This window comes from Anomalospiza imberbis, chromosome 16, assembly GCF_031753505.1.
Source record: "Anomalospiza imberbis isolate Cuckoo-Finch-1a 21T00152 chromosome 16, ASM3175350v1, whole genome shotgun sequence".
NCBI lineage: Eukaryota > Metazoa > Chordata > Aves > Passeriformes > Viduidae > Anomalospiza > Anomalospiza imberbis.
The window spans coordinates 3,476,814-3,496,555 of NC_089696.1; the positions used below are offsets into that span (position 1 = coordinate 3,476,814).

Below are 19,742 nucleotides of genomic sequence, written 5' to 3' on the forward strand. Positions count from 1 at the left end.
CATGGCAGTGTTCCCCTTGAGGGACCCTTGCATGGGGCCACAACCTTTCAGCTGGGTTAACACATCTGAGCTGGTCTGTCAGCCCACTCACCAGAGACTGGGAGAGCTGGAGGTCACAGACCTTCCCCTGCCTCACTGCTGGGTTGGTGATTTAGGAGCACGTGGCAGAGCTTTGTACCCTGACCCCCATGACCTGGTTGGGCTCACCACAGCTGTTCACCACTGTCCCCTGAAACCAAGGATTCAGTTGGGCAGGGGAAGGTTTGAAATTCCCAGGTCTCATTCCAGTGTGTGTTCAGGTTACAATGCTGATTGATTTGATGTTAAAAGCACTTTCAGACAAATAAATAAAAAAGAACAGGCACAATTTTCTAACAAGTAATGTCATTTAATGAATGATACACTCTAGAAAATAGAAACTACCCAGATGCTGGTTGGTTGGTCTGTTTGGGGCTGGGAGAAGGCCCTTGCTTGGACGTACAACGCCTTCGTGGATTATTTTGTCAGCATTTGTAGTTGCTGGAAACAAGGAAACGTCCATAGATTGAAAGAGACACCAAAGGAGCAATTGTTTTCTAAAATGTGGGAAGAGTGCAGGATGCCGTCCCACTCTGTGTCACTGGGCAAGTGGCATGAGGGCTCAGAGCTCACCAACACCTTCACAGACAATCCATACCTAAAGGGGACCGACAGGACCTACCACAGTCCAGTCCTCTAAAGTCACCACAGACCCGGCACTTTGCACAACACCTGTGGGCTCTGCTGTTACTGCACTGCTTTCTGGGTGCCTGTCTGCATGTGTTGTGTCTCTTCCCTCAATGTCTGGCTGCTAATTCCAGGGAATATGCTTTTCAGAATGTCACAGTAGACCATGTACAGCTCTGGGTCTATTTTGGGCTTGGGCAGGGAGCGGGAGTTGCAGGCCTGGTCGGTGGCTGGGTGCTGTGGCCAGTAGACATCGCTGAAGAGGGCGGTGAGGATCTTGTGGGCAGCCTTGTAAGGGTCATCCTCAAACTGCACCATGGCCTTGAGCTCCGTCAGGGTGTAGCCGTTGTACCTCTTGCTGTCCTCGGCCAGGGGCTGCACCGTCTCACCTATGTGTCTCACCTTCCACTTCAGGCATTTCAGGTCTTCCTTCACATCCTCTAGCTCTTTCTCCATGGCTTGGAATTCCTGTGTGGTTACAAATCTCCTGCCAAGGAAAGAAGTGGCAGAGACAGGGTGGAGTTCAGAGGCTCGGAGGAGTGGGATGAGCCCAGCTTGCCTGGGGTCGGAGCAGACAGTGGAGGTTTGGGGGGGACATCCCGGCCATGTCGCTGAGCACCATCCCCTGCTCTGCTCTCTCAGGTCCAGGGGACAGCAGAGCTTCTCTCTGCTGGTACAAGGGAAAGTTTGGAAGGAAAGGAGGCACCTTAAAACTGTGCCCTGCTGGTGGAGCTGAGGCTGATGACCTGGCCCAGGTCTGTCATGAGGTCTGGAGAGCTAAATGGGTATATGGAAATAGGGCATTTTGCTTCCTGGGTAACAGGGTTTAGTGGAAGCACAGGGTGGGTACTGGAAAACAAGCACTGGGAACATCTGAATCATAAAAGATATTTAACTTTTTTTTATGGGGGGGCTCTTACTGATTCTATATCAGCATGGGCCATTTGAGGACTTAGACACCTGTGTGGTCTGGATACATACCTCTCATGATCAGGATCTTCCAGGTCTGATTCAAACCCCTTTCCTGTATTCTTTACTTCAGTTTTAGAATAGCCAGGAGCCTGGGGACTCTCTTCAGGAGTTGCTGTTGCTGGAGGCTTTGTGCTTGTCCTGGTTGGGGTCAGTGTGTGATCTGAAGCTGAAGCTCGTACGTTTTGTGCTGAGTGAGGACAGAAGGTGGAGAAGGAAGCTGCATTGATCCCTGGGCTGACTGGAGAGCAGTCAGAGTATTGCTGTGGCTTGGCTGAGCTGGGTGTTAGACTGAGCCTGAGGCTGGCTGGGCAAGATGCTGGAATAGTCCTTGCTCCGAGTGGGCTGGAACACGATATTGCTAAATTTGTATCTCTTTGCTCAAGTGGTTGAGGGTTTGGTGATTCCCCTGGGGCCAATCTAGTGATGGAGGTGATGTCCAGCAGGGTTTGATCCTGAACCATGGAGATCTGGCTGGTTGGTTCTGATGAAAGTGAAGAGCTGCTCGATGAGTCACTGGAAGAGCTTGACGTAGCGAATGGGGGTATTTTCTGAGCATTATGGTCACTCCTGTTCCTCTGCGGGCTAGTGACACTTAGAGCTGGGTGTTGTGAAGCCCTAAAGAAAGACAAACACACACTTTTTCCTCTGCACTGGGCTAAAGGCTTATAAGAAAATTTTAGGCCTATTTTGGGATAATTTTAAGCCTGTTTCCCACAGCTGCATTTCCCCACAGGCTGATTTGCCTGTTGTGTCTGTATAAAACCCTCTGCTTCTCATGACCAAGAGCAAAGCATTTGAGAATAAGGCACATGAATTCAGGAGCAGCTCCTCCCTGCTGCCAGCTGAGCCCGTGTCAGCTGTCCTCAGTGTGAGAACCACTGGGACATCCACGTTCTGCTTCCCAAAATCACACAGCTCTGCAAGAACCAAGGGTTTGGTGCGGGGGAAGGACAGGAAGGGATGGAAGCTACTGGCATAATGACTGTGAGAACACAAAAACCTGGCTGCAGGTGGCCACAGCACCTCTCCCTGCCCATCCTGCCCAGTGTGAAGACCTGCCTTTCTTCTGTGGGCCCTCATGCTTCAGTCTCCTGGGAGCACTGCCTGGGAACCCAGGGAATTAGAGGATGGCTAAATTTTTCTTAGTTTGTCAATACTGATGGAGAGAGAAGAAGATGTTGCACCCCTGTGGCTGGAACTGTCCTGGCAGGTAGGGAATGCAGCTAGAAATGCCTTGACCTTGAAGGGGACACAAAGACAACCACTGTGCAGATTATGGTGCAGGATTTCTAACAGCCAAAGGACATGACAAGCTTTTGTAGTGATGCCAGGGACCAACTGAGTCTTTTTGTGCATCTGGTAAATCCTTGTGGTGGAAGACAGCAGCAAATCCTGGTCTGGATGGGATGTGTGAGATCTGTGCATGAGGTCCTGTCCTGTCAGCACCAGCGGCCTGAATTAGCTACACAGTCACTTCTCCTCCTCCCTACACTTTTCTCAGTGTTGGATGCAATTAAACACCAAACATTTAAGGTTCTTAAGAGCATGTCTCACACCTCTGGGCTTCAATAGGGTTAATTTGCTAAATCACAGCTTAATTATCAGGTCTAAATCAAATTTAAAGGTTTTCTAATTGGAAATGCAGACAGTTACAGAGCTACTGCATAAAAGCAGAGCCTAAAAGGAATCATAAAATGGGTTATGTAAAGGGCAAGAGAGAAAACAAGCACACACGTGTCCCAGGGAACACCTGGGAGTGCCTTGCCTTCTTAGCCTGCCTGAACTGGACTGGCAGGCCAGAATTGCCAACTGGGCATGAGGAAAAGCTTTTTCACCCTGAGGGTGTTCAAACAATGGAGTAGAGGCCAGCACAGGTATTGGGATCTCCATCCTTGGACGTGTTCAAATCTAACTGGACAAGGAATGAAGCAGCCTGATCCAGCCTGGACATTCTGGGAGCACAGGACTGGACCAGAGCCGTCCAGGGTCCTTGTCCACATTGTGCTATTTTGTGGTTCTGCCTAACTATGAAAAGAATTTATTCCTCCCCCTGTTCCCCTTCCTCCTCTCAACTTTTCTCCCCTCCGAGTCCCACCACACCGTCCTTCTCTTCCATTGGAACCTCTGGGCTGTCCCTGTTCCCACTGACTTTTTATTGCCTGTTGCAGGAGAGTCCCTGATGAATAAAAAGGTTTTTACAGGAAAGCCAGAGTTAATTGGCTCAGAGGGATTGCTGCCCTTCCTTGCATGTCAGGGTCAGTAGCTCAGGCTTTGGATCGTGGGTGACAAGAGACAACCCCCCCCCTTAAGGCAATTAAAACAAAAATGCATTTTGGCTTTTAAAATTACACGTATTTATCCTAAAATATCTCACCATGTAAAACTATCTGAACTGAACTGAGAACAATCCCTACCTCCATTCTAGGGGGAAGTAGGATATGCACAGTAAGTGAAAGGCTATTTGGGTGCACATACAGTCTGAAAGACTTTTCATTTCACATGTTTAGCAGTGTGGGATAGGGTTGGCTTTTGGGGGGGGGTGGTTTGGGGAGTTTTTTGCATAAATCCAGGATTAGCTGTAGGAGATGAAGCATTTATTGAAAGATGCAATTTAAAAGAGTGACAGAAAGCACGTTTCATAACTAATCCCACTGAAATTTATATAAGAAACCTTTCAATTCACCTGTGCAATGGAGGAAACAAGAAATGTATTATAAACTGTCAGCTTATTTTGCTTCCTTTTTCCACCCCTTAGTTTTCGTGGGCTGCCATGCTCCACACGGGACTGCATTTACTTTTATCATCTTCCTTATCTCGGAAGCAGAAAAACTGGTAGCTCAAGAAGCAATGTTAAAGCAAAATGTCAGTCTGGGTGTTAGCAGAGGTAAATGAGGACAAAACTGAGCCCTTTAGCTTTGGAATTTCCTAGTGGGCAAGGCTTTGAAGACAGGAACGAGATTCCCACTGCCGTCAGTGCAGCGAGGCTGGATCTTCGACCTGTAACCATGGTGCTTTATCAGAGGGGATTTTTCCCCACCCATTTTTTTTATGTCGTGAATCACTATGAACTGAATAAATTACAGGAAGAATTGCAGGAGCTGGAGTTGGAATCAATGCTGACATGAAATAGGCAGCTGATTGCAGCTGTCAGGTACCTCCACAAGGAGAAACCTTGGCTCAACTTTGAGCGACACTTCAAATGCGTCAAGCCCTTGTTGTCTGCTGCCTTCCAGCCTGTGCTGCTCAGCATATAAAGCATGTTCCCCGTTGTCACAGTGACCTTGGCTGCCGTCTGTGCCTTGCCCTCTCCAGCTGAGCTGGTGCTACAGACTTTTTTGGAGACATTTGAAAGTTGCCTGCACATCCAGCACCACTTCGCTTCCATAGCACTCATGATCGAGAGGGAAAAAAAATAAACCCAGTGGATATTCTTTATTTGTTTTTTTTATGAATCGTTTCCACTGTGTTTTAAACCTAGAGTTCTTCTGATGAACTCATCTGAATAGAAAAAAATTACACTATGCTTTGGAGTGAAGCACTGAGGAATTGGTTGCATAAATCTCACTGTAGACAGCCAGGGTGGGAGGATGGTAAAAGAGCTGTAGGATGGACCCAGGGGAAATGCCTACAGGGTGATGACATGAGAATAAAACTATTTTTTTCAAGGCCTCCTCTTTGTCAGGTGACCCTTCTGAAATGCCCACGCTACCAAAACAGTGACATATTATTTCTTTAACACTGAATTAATTTTGAATAATCTCTCGATTTTCTACAAAAGAAGCTGGTGTCCTGAACTCTGGGTTTATCTGCCTCAAATAACACCAAAGCTTTCAGCCACAGACAGCAAGAATTTGCTGTTTCCTGCTCAGCTCTTTCTCTTCTGGGCTATTTATCTCTTCTTTGGCTCTGTCACCACACCTGCCCCTCCTTGTCCTTTGTGATGTTTCTCCTACCTCTCTCTTTTGCCCCTTTGACATTCATCATCCGCACCTCTCCCACCTGCCCCGTGGGATCCAGGCTCCTCATGTTAATGCTTCATGGTGGGAGAACTCTGGAGGAAAGGGTGGAAGTGGCATGGACATACAGATGTCTGAAATCAAGGACTATTGCTGGCTGGAGCCTATTAACAGTGAGCATTTCTTCCTAAAAAATAACTGTGCAACAACAACAAAAATATCCTGATGTGAAACTTCTTCTATATTTTTGTGCAGTGGCTATACACAGCTGGAGCATTGAGATCTCGCAGCCCTGCACTTCTGAAAGAAAAAGTTGAGACCTGCAAGGTCAAAAATGACAGCAAATAGACTTTCCAAGTGTCTGGAAATGCTAAATTTGGTATGTCCGGGGGTATCAGATGTATAGGGGCCAGTGCCATATGTTTGCACAGGAAGGCAGCTTGGGGAGAGCAGAGGATGCCAAGTTATAGTTAGAGCTCCCTGGTGCTGTTCTCAGCTCAGGTAAGTTTAAATCCTGTTAAAGGGGTTCAAAGGAAATAAAAAAATATTCTTTTTAACCCTGTTAAAAGAAAATCATAGTTCAGTGATGGACATTAAATGGTTTAATATAGAATTATCAAGACTGAATAACTGCATTGTCCTGATTGAGACTCCTCTGGATTCAAGCTTCTGATGGAATTTATAATTTAAGGCCACTTCTCAAAATGGAGAGCTCAGTCTTGCCAACAGAGGAACCTGATATCCTGCCCTGGCATAAGGCCCTTTGTGCTACCTGTGCTCCCAACAGTGCTGTTGGGCTGCTCAAAAACCTTTAATATTCTCTCTTCCAAAATCACCTGGCCAGGTAGTGTTTGTCTTCCACAATGGCTCAGCCTTGTTCTCCTCTTTACAGCTTTTGCACTTTCACTCCTCAGGGACACTCCCCCAAATCCTCTCCTCTCAACAAGGACAGATGCCCTGTTTTGTCTTGATGGGAGGACAGAAAGATTCACGATGCCTGAGGATGAGCCAGTACTCCTCATCTGCAGTTTGCTTCAGGCTGGAGCTCCTCAGAGCACTCCTGGGTGTGCTGGCAGGTCCTGCAGGGAATGAGGTGCTGGTTGAGGAGAGCAGCAGGAATAACTCCAGGTGGTGCCTCCTGGTGTCCTGCTGGCACGGGACCACCCCTGTGGGAAGTGTCCATGGAGTGCTCCCAGTGACCTGCTGGCATTTCCTCTGCTGGTGGCACGTGGCTGCTGGGTTGGTCTGTTCCAGGTGATGTGTCCCCTTCTTCCACACCACCCATGGGGCCAGTGTGACCTTGGTAGCTGCTCTCCCTTTAGCCAAGCCCTTCTCTTGCCGTTCTCAATCCTCCGCTGGCCACAGGCCCCTGGAGTGGGGAATGTGACAAGGACTGGGAGTGTGGGACCCTGGAACCAGCATCAAGGAGGATCCTGGGGTCAGGCCCAGGCCAGTTATGGCTTGGTGGACTTGCTTGAGGAAAGAGAGGTTCATCTGAGCGTTGTGAGGCTTTGTGCCATCCCAAGCAGCAGTAACTAATGGTTTTTCCTCCCTAATAAGCATGGATAATGAGCATTTTGCAGCTTCTATTGGATTTGTAAGTAAACTGTGAACTGAGAGCACAACTTCCCTCCTGTCACTTCATTAATATTGATCTGATTTCATTACAGAAGGTAATGGATGTGAGGCTGAGCCTGATGGAATATTGAGGGATGGCCACTGTTCTTTAACCTGACTCTGGGCTTCTCGTTTGGGATTTGCTTTCCCAGCGCTGTCAGCACTCTGTGGGGTGAGCTCTGGGTCCTTTAAAATAGAAACACTTGGGACGGGGCTGGCCATAGGACCAGCAGAGCCTACTCCTTGGAACACCTATTGCCAAGACTTGTTATTGGTTCCTTAAAACAAAGACCTCTGGACAGGCTTCAATAATAAAATAAACACATTTGAGCACCCGCCAGGAGCTTGGCAGGTGAGGAACATTCTCAGGAAATGTGACCCAGATCAATTTTGTACCAATAGACATTTTCAGGCCTGTGAGAATGAAGGACTGGATCTGCCTGTGGAGAGGTCCATGACTGACATGACATTTTCAAGGAGCAGGAGGTACCAAATGAGCTGATGACAAACCGAGCTGGCGAGCAGTGCCAGCACTATCATGCCTGTGGGGACACCACCTGCAGTGACATGGGACTGGAGAGCTGTTCCAGCAGGTCTGGGGAGGGAGCAGGACCCTCAGGGGTGGGGGTTACAGACACCAAGCTTCCATGAGTATGTGGCTGAGATGTGCATCTCAGCAAGACAGAGGCAGCAAAATGCCATGAGGTTTCCAAATTTTAATAGCGCAGAGCCAGCAAGTCACTCTCCCAAGGCTCCCTCCTGCTGAATGAAGGATCACTTGCTTTCTTTCCAAGGAAATAGATGCATGAAACTGCACACATCTTTCCTGGAGAGTAAAGAAAAAGTATAGTATTCAGAGCAGGGCAGGAGCCATGCTCCAACATTGCTCTGTACATTGAACCACTGATTCCCATAGCTTAAAGCAAGAGTTTTTGCAAACACTGAATAAAAGCACAGCAATTTGCAGAGAAAGTGCAAGAAACGGCATTAATTATACTAACGTTATTGTCTACCAAAGCTGCTTTCAATCATTTTTATATTCAATAGCATGCATCATCATGAATTGGTGATAAAGATAGATGAAAAAAGGTAGTGATAATGAAAGTTATACAGGTGTAAATTAGAGCATATTTTTAAACTACTATGAAGTCACAGCTTCTTGAGATAACACAAAATTATAGGATATGTGCACATCCTAAATTGAATGCTGGAGAATTCTGTACTGTTCTTATGCTGGTTGGTTATCTCTTGGGCAAGGCTGTCTGGGAAAGCAACAAACCTCTGTTCCCAGAGCTTCCTACTCCAAACCTCATTCTGGGCCCCGGGAGCCAGCGTGGGGACAGTACAAGCCATTGTGTGCCAGACACATTCGAGCCATGGTCACTTACTATTTGGGGAGCAGCTATGGAGGCACTGTAACCTCAGGTCCCCAGCCTCAGCCCTCTCCTCCTCAGTCCTGGAAAAGAGAATATAGAAGTAGCACCTTTAACAGAAACAAAGGCTGCTCCCAAATGTACACAAATGGAAGGGTCAAAACCAATAAGAGTCCAACGTACCTGGGCTCCTCCATCTACAGGCAGGCCCACCATGGAGATGGTGATGGGCTCAGGAAGGACTTGGTTCCCCTGGCTTTGCCCCTCTTGGGGAAAGCTCATGTAAAGAGGCCATGGGGAATAGAAATGAGGGGCTCAGGGCTGCATCTCTCCACTCTTCCCCTCTCCAGGGTAGATCTAAGCACCGGGGCCAGCAGCATTGGACAATATGTGTGTGTTGGAAGTGGGGATGGTGCTGCTGCTGCACCATTTTAGTGCCAGTCCATGTGATTTCCAGAAGGAGCAGCTCTGAGGATAAAGCTTCCTGTGTTACAGAATAAAGTGTTGAACAAATCCAAGGCAGGAGTTTGCACTCATCCCTGTGCACTGATGAAAGGGGAATAGGAAGGTTGGAAATATTGATGTCTGTGTGAAGAGCTACTGACTCTGCCAATGGGAGGTACATCAGGTCAGTAACTGAAACCCTGTTCAGATAGCTGGGTGACCAAGCAGGAAATCAGAGCAAAAGGTTGGCATGTCTTTGGAAGGCATTGGTATGATCTGCACATCTGACATGAGCACAATGGACTTAGAGGAAGCAAGCTGTGGGTATGGTACATTACAGAAATGTGCAAAAAGGGAAAAAATAGCATGTGAATGGTGATTTGAAAAGTTCTGGTTCTCACAGTGTAGGGAATAGTCCTGATTTATTAGCTCTGCAATAGCTTTGGTCCTGCTGTCTGTTTCAAACTGCTCCTAGCACTTAAAACTACATTTTCTGTCCCTGCAGAGACATTTTGTCTGCACTGTTATCAATGGCAGCTTGAACTCAGCTCACTCCAGAATTTCACCAGTAGCATCTGCCTGCTTAGGTTGGTGTTGCAGATCAGAGTAAAGGCCCAGTCAGCAAGAAAAATGCTGTGAAATCAGCTGCAGTGGCACAATGGGTGTTGATGGACAGCTGCAAACGCTGTGCTACGGATGGGTGAGCCGGGGGAGGCTGAATCTTCCAGATGTACTTGCTAAATATGTTGGTTTAACAGCCCTGGTAAGTGAGACTGGCTTCACAGGGAGCACCAGGCTGGATCCCAGACTGAGACAGGGCTGTGTGATCGCAGGGGTCCCAGGGTGGGATAACCCCCGACCCCTCTCTGCAGTGGGCTCAGCTCCAGTGGGACCCTGCACCCCCAACCAGCCTGGATGCATGTCCAAAAGCTGCTCTTGTCCCCGCTAAAGGAGGGCCATGGGTAATTCCAGTTCCCTCACATCACTTCACAAACTTTTCATTCCTTGCCTGAGGCAGTGGCGAGCTCTCCACAAGGATCCCACTTGGATTTGATTTCCACCCTTTCAGGCTCCATATCCCTCACCTCAGGCTTCCGTCCTCACATGCCTTCACCCCTGGACATTGCCTTGTCCTCCCTGGAGCTGTTCCTGTCCTTGTCCCTGCAGCTGTGCCCCTTGCCCAGGGGCTCCCTCTGTCCCCAGCAGAGCAAAGGAGATAACAGCTTCTTGAGATAACACAAAATTATAGGATGTGTGCACATCCTAAATTGAATGCTGGAGAATTCTGTGCTGTTCTTATGCTGGTTGGTTATCTCTTGGGCAAGGCTGTCTGGGAAAGCAACAAACCTCTATTCTCAAATCTTTTGGGAAAGTTTTCATTTTTACCTGAGAGCAAAATCTGCCAGAATCCTGGGAGAAGGGAAGTGTGTGGTGGGGAGGGTGCCTGAAAGGTTTTTTTTTTTTTTTTAATATATGAAAAAAAGAAGGCAAGAAACTGAGAACAAACTTGGGAAAGACATTGAGTCTGGGTGAGCTGGCTGTGCTGGCCCTTGCCTGGAGGGATGTGGGGATGGTGTTGGTGGAGCTGCTTGGTCTAAACGAGCAGAATTCTTGTGAATGTGTCTTAATTATTACACAGCCATAGGGACAAGGCTGGCAAAACAGCAGGGGAGAGCTAAAAGCTGCTACAAAACAGCTGGGCAGGGGAAGAGAAGGTCTGTCACCATTCCTGCAGCTGTTGTCTCAGAGATTATCAGAATTTATGGGACAGAACAAAGAATCTCTGTCCCTTTGGCTTATCTTTGGCTTAATATTCCATAAAGCACAGGCTGTAAGACTTAGAAATTAATTACTGATTAATTAATTGAAAATGACTAATTGAAAAATGCACATATTTAAGATAAACCACAGTTTCTTATTTCTGTATCAATCATTTCATATTGGATATTTGAAAGGTACAGAGTTGGATTTTTCCAATGGTTACCTGTAAAATGCCCTTTTTGCGCTAGGACAGCACTGCCAACAGTAAAGGCCAGGTTGCATTTTAAAGTGACATCTAATAAAATGCCTAGATACCTGAAAGAATTAATCTCAAGATCACTGAGTTAATTTTTTCTTCTTGCAAAATAACTTAGCAAGCAATATTTTATTACACATAAAGAGGTAACATATAAGAGCTAATTCCTAAAGGGGTCCTCAGAGCAGGAAGAAGGGAGCAGGAGGGCAGTGAGGGCTCCTCTTCTGCTGGCTGGGGTAAACCACAGAGGAGGGACTGTGCTCATGACCACATGGGGCTAGAGTGTTCCTGTGAAACAGAGCAGGAAGAGAAACTGGGAGGGATGGAAGAGAGACACTTGTTATGAACTGACACCCAATGAACTAAAAAAAATTAAAAAGATGAGCAAAAGTTATAGACAAATATTCATTTCAAAGGAAAACAAGACAAAAGGAAGGAAAAACACTTGAAGGACAAAGAATGAAAGCTGACTTTGCAGTTAAATCTGATAATTTTATAGAACACTTAAAGCATGTATAACACCTCCAATTCTGTATAATTGACCTAGTTTTCTCAGGGTTACCCTGAGGGCTATTGTACCTGTTATATCTGAAGAGCTCTGGTATCTTTCAGTTTTACAGTGTGAACCACCAGAGTCTGTTTTGTCTGGACTTTTCAAAGTATCCCAGGCCTGAACAGGACATAAGTGGTTGTAAGACCATGAATCTATGATTTTTCAGCAGCTGCTTAAATGTTTTCCCAGTGGCAGGAACAGTGAGATGCTGGGGGTACAGGGGGCAGAGGATTTGGATGTGCTCCTTGTGACTGACTGAGGGCTGGGCAGCTCCATGTGCTGGCCAAGGTGGGGTCAGACCAGGCTGTGGAGCAGAATTTGGGGTGCACACAGACATTCACGTGGTGTTAAAGGCCTTTTCCACGTTCTCAGAGCAAGGCTGCCCTGGGATGGGGAGGCTGAAGTTAAGGAGCAGCAGGGCCAGGCTGCTGTGCAAGAGGAGGGGATGGGAGCTGCTGGAGCGGGGATCAGCACAGCAAACCTTGGGGTGATGTGGCTCATCCTGCTCTGCTGGGACAGCAGCACAGCTGTTGAACTGGGAGCTCCCAGGGGACCATTCCAGCTTTAATATCCACATTTCCAGCAAATCTTCTGCTGTTATATGCAGTTGCATGCAATTAAAATGAAGCACAATACAGTGATAGAGTTGAGAAAACACGTGCAAGATTAGCAGCATTTTACTGCCAGTACTTTTCATAAAGCAAATTTCTTCCCTGGGAGCAGGGGCCTGTAGGATAATATTCTCACAAAAAAAAGTTTTATCACGCAAAATGTGGCTGACACTTTCCTTCCCTGAGTCCCAGGTGATAAGTGGAGCTGTTGGGAATAATGATAAAGTTTAATTTTCAGAGGCACACAGGAAAATGCCTGTTGCACAGGGTGTGTGCACCCAGAGGTTGGGTGTGTGCTCCAGGGGGTGCTGGCTGTGCACTGAGGCAAAGGAACAGGCAAAAAGGGTGAAGATATGTGCAAAGTAACTGGAAGGAAGAAAGGCTGGAGGGTTTTATTCATGAGGTATGAAAAGGAACATGGAGGTGGAGGAGTAGGAGGGAATGTGAAGTATCCCTGGGTATGTGCACAGGAAGGAAAGAGGATTTATTTTATTTTCTATTTGTGCAAAGGCAGATGGGAGCACAGGGAAGTTGTGTGGGACTGAGGGCACCCACAGTGTGCAGCAACAGGGTGTTGTTAATGGACAGCCCCTGGACCCCTGCAGCCAGAGCAGTCAGAGCATCCCCAGGGCACAGCAGTGAAGCTGAGCCTGAATATGATCACTTAAAAAATTTAAAAAATTGTATATTGCTGCACAGCTTTGAATCTCTGGAATGATCCCATGGTAACACTGTCTCTGGGCTTCCTATTATGTATTCAGATACAACAATTAAAATAATGTGATATAAAAAAAGAAAGTCATAATCATGAAGTTAGGGAACACCACATGCTTGAGCTGAGTGTGCCAAGTGTGTGTGGAAGGGCCGGGAGGGGGTGACCGAGGAGGGAATTGCTGGGGGTGGAATTGTGTCATCTTGTGAGGGCAGGAGGAGCCCAACCAAACCCACAGTGCACATGTGAGAGAGAGGCCCCTGTCCTCTGGGACATTAATATGTTTTGCTATTTACTGTTCCAGTAGTGGTATTTCAACAAGTTTCCTTAGCATTTTCCAATCTAACTCAATACTGTTCCTTATAATTCTCCTGGGCTCTTATCTGCAATTCTCACTTCAATAATTTGTCTGGTTTCCCTCCCTGAGTGCTGATTTACCCTGAGGCACACACTGACCCCTTCCTCTTCACTGTGTCTGGGCTTTCTTTTCTCCCACAGAGAATTTTTTAGAATTCACTGTCACGTCTAAATGCAAAATTAGGAAAATCATGGTTGTTTGCCTCATTCCTCTTTTCCTTCCAGACTGTCTGAAAGGTAGAGTGAAAACTTGGATGTTAGCACAGGGATAACTGCAACATCAGAATAATGAATGACATAACCAAGGAAAAGCAACAGTCATGGAAGCTCTCTAGTTCTGCCCTCTCAGGAGAGCTCCTCACTCTGCTGCTGAAATGCTGATCATTCCAAACCTTCTGTCCCCTCAGAGCTTCCCAACCACTCTCTTCCACCACGGAGAAACTGCCCCACTGGTCTGACAAACAGTAGTGCATCCTGCTTATATTTCCTGCCCCCAAAATGTCTTTATATCACTTAAGGCCATAGACTTTGGTGAGGATTGTTGGTACTTCTCAGCTCTTCATCCTGTGAGGATCCACCACCCTGTGGAGCCCATCCCTGCTGTGTGAGCCCAGGATCTGTGTGTTCTTCACAATGCACAGCTTTAACCAAAGCCTGAACCTTCTCACCAAAGAATGAGGGCAGGAGGTTCCTGGAGCAGCCACAGGGACCAGCTGCTGGGCAGAGTGACAGAGCATCTCTGGGCCTTGGGACCCACCAGGACTCCAGTCCACCTGTGACCCTGGTGGCAGGGTGGGTGGCACGGTGTGGGTGTTTTGCTGTGGATCTGCTCCAGAGGATGGGTCGTGCAGAGCAGCCAGGGAGGGGTTGTGGGCATGTGACCACATGTGGGAGATGGCAGCTCCAAAGTGGCCTGGTGGTGGCTGGAAAATGGCTCAGCAGCTGTTGGGATTATGGGGAGGTGCCTGCTGCAGGTGCTGAGGAAGGTTGGATGTCACATTTGGTACACCCCCACAATTTTACCTTTCTGGAGAGGGAAAATCAGCTTACATTGGCAGCACAGCTTTTTGTGAATTGGGTGCATATTGTAAAGATTTTAATGAGTACAGGAGAAAGGGTGGGCACTGGGACAGCACTAAATTTAAGAGAAACTAAACCAAGGAGGACCTTTTGTGTTTGCCTTTCACCACACCTTTTCCAGGTGCCTCAGAGTCTCACCCACGAGTGCTGAAGTTGGTGAGATCCTGGCTTTTGTGAAACCAGCAGAGTCCATGAAAACCTCCCCTGATGGAGTGACTGACTGCACTGACCTTTCTCTGAAGTACTTGATGGCTTCCTGGTCTAGGAAGTTCTGCTCTTCTCGAAAGCCCTGCTCAAAGATTTTGCGCTTGTGCCTGAACTCAATGACAGTCTTAGTGTAAGAGTTGAGGGTGGTGACGGAGGCCGCCATGCAGCAGGTGAAGGAGCCCCACGCCAGACTGTGGAGAGAGAAACCAGCAGACAGAGCTGGGTTACACAGCAGCTCATGCCATATTTCTGACACACACACACAGGCTGGGACCAGGCAGGGAAGCTGGAGTGACAAACCCATCTCTTCTAGGCTCATCTTACCTCCAGAGACCTGTGGCTCATGCTCAGGCAGGCAGGAGGCTGGGCTGGGGGCTGGGCACAGCCTTCCTGCCATGGAGAACCCTGTGCTAAGGTGAACACAGTGCACTCTGACACCAGGGCCAGACACCTCCTCATCTGCCTCTGAAATGCCTCAGAGCCTTGCAGACAAGTGCAAACCCCACACACTCCTGGAGGGAGCAGTGCCCCAGAGAGTCTTTTGGAGCAGTTTTCCCATCCCTGGGACACTGGCTGTACAATGGTTTCTAATCTGCTGTTCATGCCTTCCTCAGACTACTGTATTTCCTTCTTTCCTGGTTCATGGACACCTCTGGCCTTCCTGCCTTGTGTCTGGTCTCTGAAAGCCTGACCAGAACAGAAGACAACACTTCCAACCTGAGGGCTTCCTGGCTGACTCCCCAGTGTGAAGGCAGTGCCAGCCAACCTTGGCCAGCCAGGGCCAGGACACCTGCAAGTACCAACCAGGAGCACAGGGAGGCAGAGGGAGAAGGGAAGCGGAGGACAGTAAAAGACTGGCCCAGTGCCAAGCTGGAACAGCAGCAAGAGTTGTCCTGGGTCTCCTGGCAGCAGGGTCAGCTGGGAGCTGCTCTGTTCCCTGCTTGTGGACAGGGCTTCCCCAGAGCTTCCCTTGCTCTCCCTGACCTCAGGTTCAGATGGGGCTGGTGAGGGACTCATGGCCCCAGTGAGCTGAGATGCTTTTTGAGCATGAAATGAGGCTGCAAAAACAGACCCTGAATTACTCCTTTTGTCTGCAGAGCTTCTCTGCCTTCCAGCTCCCCTTGGCTTCACACTCAGCCTATCAACTCTGGCTACACATAGTTCACAGTGGCTGCCTAAGTAAGCTGGGTTAACTCCATCATCTGTGATGGTGGCACACTTTACCTGCTCCTTTTTGCACTTTTTCTATAAGAAATTGATCTGAATTATGCAGAGCAGAAAGTATCCAGCCCTAGTAGCATTATCTTATAAATACGCATTGTCAACACAGCTCTCAGCATGAGCTATTTTCCCATTCTGCAAAGGACCTGCAGACAAGGAAGCAGTTTCTCATTTCAAATTAGACAAAACTTGAAAAAGAGCACATATTCATGGACTGAAAAATTCTGGGGAAAAAATGGCTCAAGTAAACAGAAATGGCTCATTTCAGTGATTTCAAAATTCAGCTTACAACAAGTCCTGCAGGGACTCCTGAGGCAATGAGATGTGTGGAGGCAGCTCTTTCCCTGTCATTTTTGAACCTGTTTGCCAGATGCAACCAAATGAGGAGGAAATGTAGTGACCCTGGAGTGACAAAGTTCCCTGAAGTTTCCCATGGCTGGGGGGAGAAGCAGGAAGGGAGCTCGTGCTAGGTGTGAGTGTCCAGGCACAGCATCTTGCTGGCCTGCCATGAGTCTGCCTCCCAGGGGGAGTGTGGGGAAGAGCTCCAGCAGCTGCAAACATTTCCAGCTGGGCTCCCAAGCAATATCCAGGAAGAAGCCAGCCAAAACCACATGCCTCACTGTGCCTGGGAGGTGCCTAGGGAATGGCATTTGAGGGAGAATTTCTCTTGGATGTTTCTGATGGTTTCTGATGAAATCAGAAATGCTGAAAGGTTCAGAGAAGGAAATACAGAATGAAGACTCTCAGTGCCTGGAATTTGGGAAATCATAGTAATTAGGCAATTAGGATAGATGTACTTTAGTTTTTGTGGACCGAGGTTAAATGCTGTTTATTTTGAATTGTAAAGAGTGGTTGTCCTACCTTAGGAGTTACACCTGCCTTAGGTAAAGGCCTCTTTAACAGCAATGTTGTTAAAACTCCATGCCAGCTGTGCCCCAGATGTGCTGGGCCTGTACCCAGAGACCCTCCTGCAGCTGAGCTCAGGCCTGGGCTCTCAGGTTCCTCCATGGCTCAGGCAGCTCAGGCTTTTTACATTTATTTGCTTTAGAGAGTCTGAACTCAAACACCTACTGATCCTCAGGGGCACTGAAATCCCAGGCCTGGAGAATCTCCTGGCCCTCTCCTGACTTGTGCCAGAGCCCAGAACAACCTCCAGGCTTTGCCAATGGCTTGGGAATGGGGTAGGACAACAGACACCACCCTGAGACACCTGAGCAGACCATAAGCAGCCCTTCCTCATTTGGAGGAGGGGTGTTTTTATCATTCCTTTTTGATAGAGAGGAAGCAGAGTCACAGAAAATGTAGTTTTCCCGCTGGCCATTGGGAAAGGGATGGCAGTGTGGAAATGCCAGCTCCCCAAGACCCTTTGGCTCTGGGCCATGGGGACAGTGTTCACTGGCCCCACTTGCCAGGGCTGTTTCAGTTCTCTGGGCTCTGCTCTGTGGCTGGGGGCTGCACTGGCACATTTACAGCAGGCTGGAGATAAGGGTGGTGGTGACAACTGCTGGGTCAGGGCTTCTCAAAGCTCATGTTCCAGGACAGCATCAGAACCCAGGTGGAGCAGAAATAATTCCTGCATGTGTGGTTTTCCAGCAGGCTGGGTGGGCATTTGTAATTAACTCTTCTTAAAGAAGGCGTTTGAGTCTGGGTGGTGCCAGGGAAGGTTCTCTGGTCTGTACAACAATGCTGGCACAGTGTTAGCTGGAAGGCAGAAGCCTTGGTTTTGCTCCTTTTGACCTCCAGCCCTTCCTTTTCCAGGTCTGCTGCCCATCACTAGCATGGCACGAGGGACCCCATGGCTGTCCTCAGGCTGCTGAGCAGCACTGCAGGCTGAAAATGCTGCTGCTGCTCAGCCCTGTGCCAGCTGAGCTGGTGTTTGCACTGTGCCCCACATCCTGCATGGATAAATGGGCTGCCCTGGAAGCATCAGAGAAGGGAGGGACGGAGGGAAAGAGACTGCTGAGTGCAAGAAGGAGCTTTGTGGCTGCAGTGGCTGGAGAGGAGCTCAGCTCCCAGGGTGGCTGTGTGGAGTGAAGCTGAGCTCTCACCCCAGGAATTCGGGCACAGGGGATGTTGCTCCCACATATTTCCCTGCTTGTATCTCAGAGTCCTCCAGAGTGAGACCCAGTCCAGGGGCAGTCCTGGTCCTTGAACCAAAGCCCACTGTGCCTTCCCTGGCTGTGGCTGCCCAGGGAGAGCTGAGGGAGAGGCTGCTCTGGGACAGCCTCTGGACTTCATCCCCCATGGGACACAGCTCCCAGCTCCATCTGCCATGGGACACATCTCCTAAACCCATCTCTCATGGGACACAGCTCCCAGCTCCATCTGCCATGGGACACAGCTCCTAAACCCATCTCGCATGAGACACAGCTTCCAGCTCCATCTGCCATGGGACACAGCTCCTAAACCCATCTCGCATGAAACACAGCTTCCAGCTCCATCTCCCATGGGACACAGCTCCTAAACCCATCTCTCATGGGACACAGCTCCAACTGCCATGGGACACAGCTCATAAATCCATCTCCCATGGGACACAGCTCCTAAATCCATCTCTCATGGGACACAGCTCCCAGCTCCATCTCCCATGGGACACAGCCCAAACTCATCTGCCAGGGAACACCAGCTTCATCTGCTATGGGACTCTATCTCCCCATCTCTGTGGAACACAGCTCCCAGCCCCATCTCCCATGGGACACCAACTCCATCTCCTGTGGGACACCAGCTCCATCTCTATGGGACACCAGGCCCATCTCCCATGGGATACAAGCTCCATCTTGTATGGAACACCAGCCCCATCTCCCATGGGATACCAGCTGCATCTCTGGGGACACCAGCTCCATCTCTATGGGACACCAGCCCCATCTCCCATGGGATACCAGCTCCATCTCATATGGAACACCAGCTCCATCTCTATGGGACACCAGCCCCATCTCCCATGGGATACCAGCTCCATCTCTGAGGACACCAGCTCCATCTCTGGGGACACAGCTCCCAGCAGGGAGTGTGGGTGGGATGAGTGGGCCAGGGAGAGCTCAGGATGCCCTGAAGGACCCTGGTGCCCACTCTGAGCCATGGGGGCTCTTGGCTTGCACAAGATGAAGGAGAATAATCTAATCAGTGTTTATCATGCAAGACATTTAACAACATTTTGAAGTCTGAGTATTGCAGTAAATTACAAAATAGATTACTGAAGACAAATACGCCTTATTATTTAAATCTATTGAAAATTATACAATTATTGTGACAGATTTGTTATAAATATTAATATAAATATTATAAATGTGAATGCAATGTATTTATAAGTCCATTATCACATGCAATAAATATTCATTATTGAGACACCAAATAAGCTGTATTTTAAATATAATGTGATTTGTATTTTGTAACATGTTGCTAAAATGGTAGCAACTCCTCCTATGAAACACAGTGGAAAGAGGTGAGAAGGAAAGACTAATAATTCCCTGCAGTGCTGTGCATAAGAAGTATTTACTTGGTGTTAGCAAAGATTGTTGTCTTTGTTTTGATATGGAAAGAAAATAATGTGCTATTTTTAGAAATTACAAGAAGAAAGTATTTTCCCTATCCATCCAAAGAGGCTGATGCCTCTGGAGGACTGGGGATGTTGTTTGCAGGTATTTTTATACTCCACAGCGTCCTGCTCTTGGTAAGCTTCTTATAAACGTGCAAGCAATATAACATAGTTGCTGTGTCTTGGCCAAGTTAGTTTTATGTGATTTTAGAAGATAAATGGGAAAGGTAAAAAAAAAAAAATTAAAATAAAGCCATGTCCATTTTCCCAAGCCTTCTCCCCATGATCCACAGGGAAGTCTCATGGTGCTAGGAGCACTGCACCTTCCTCTGCAGTTGTGTTCAAAGCTGCACCGTAAGGTTCAACTGAGACATTAATTAAAACAAGG

The 19,742-nt window shown here is 48.1% G+C and overlaps 1 protein-coding gene across 5 annotated transcripts in view; it reads right to left on the reverse strand.

Annotated features, from left to right (window-relative positions):
- Positions 1-367: 367 nt before the first annotated feature.
- GSG1L (GSG1 like) overlaps positions 368-19,742 on the reverse strand; it is a 56,235-nt gene continuing 36,860 nt past the window's right edge. For 2 of the 5 annotated variants that reach the window (XM_068206651.1, XM_068206650.1), the window contains 3 exons: positions 14,628-14,795; positions 1,687-2,292; positions 368-1,192 (listed from right to left, as the gene is read on the reverse strand). In XM_068206651.1, the coding sequence (XP_068062752.1) occupies positions 766-1,192; positions 1,687-2,292; positions 14,628-14,795 (1,201 nt within the window). In that variant the 3' untranslated portion in view covers positions 368-765. Of the gene's footprint in view, positions 1,193-1,682; positions 2,293-6,469; positions 8,077-8,638; positions 8,707-14,627; positions 14,796-19,742 lie in introns of those variants that run through there. The other 3 variants (XM_068206653.1, XM_068206652.1, XM_068206654.1) reach the window with 3 other exon arrangements.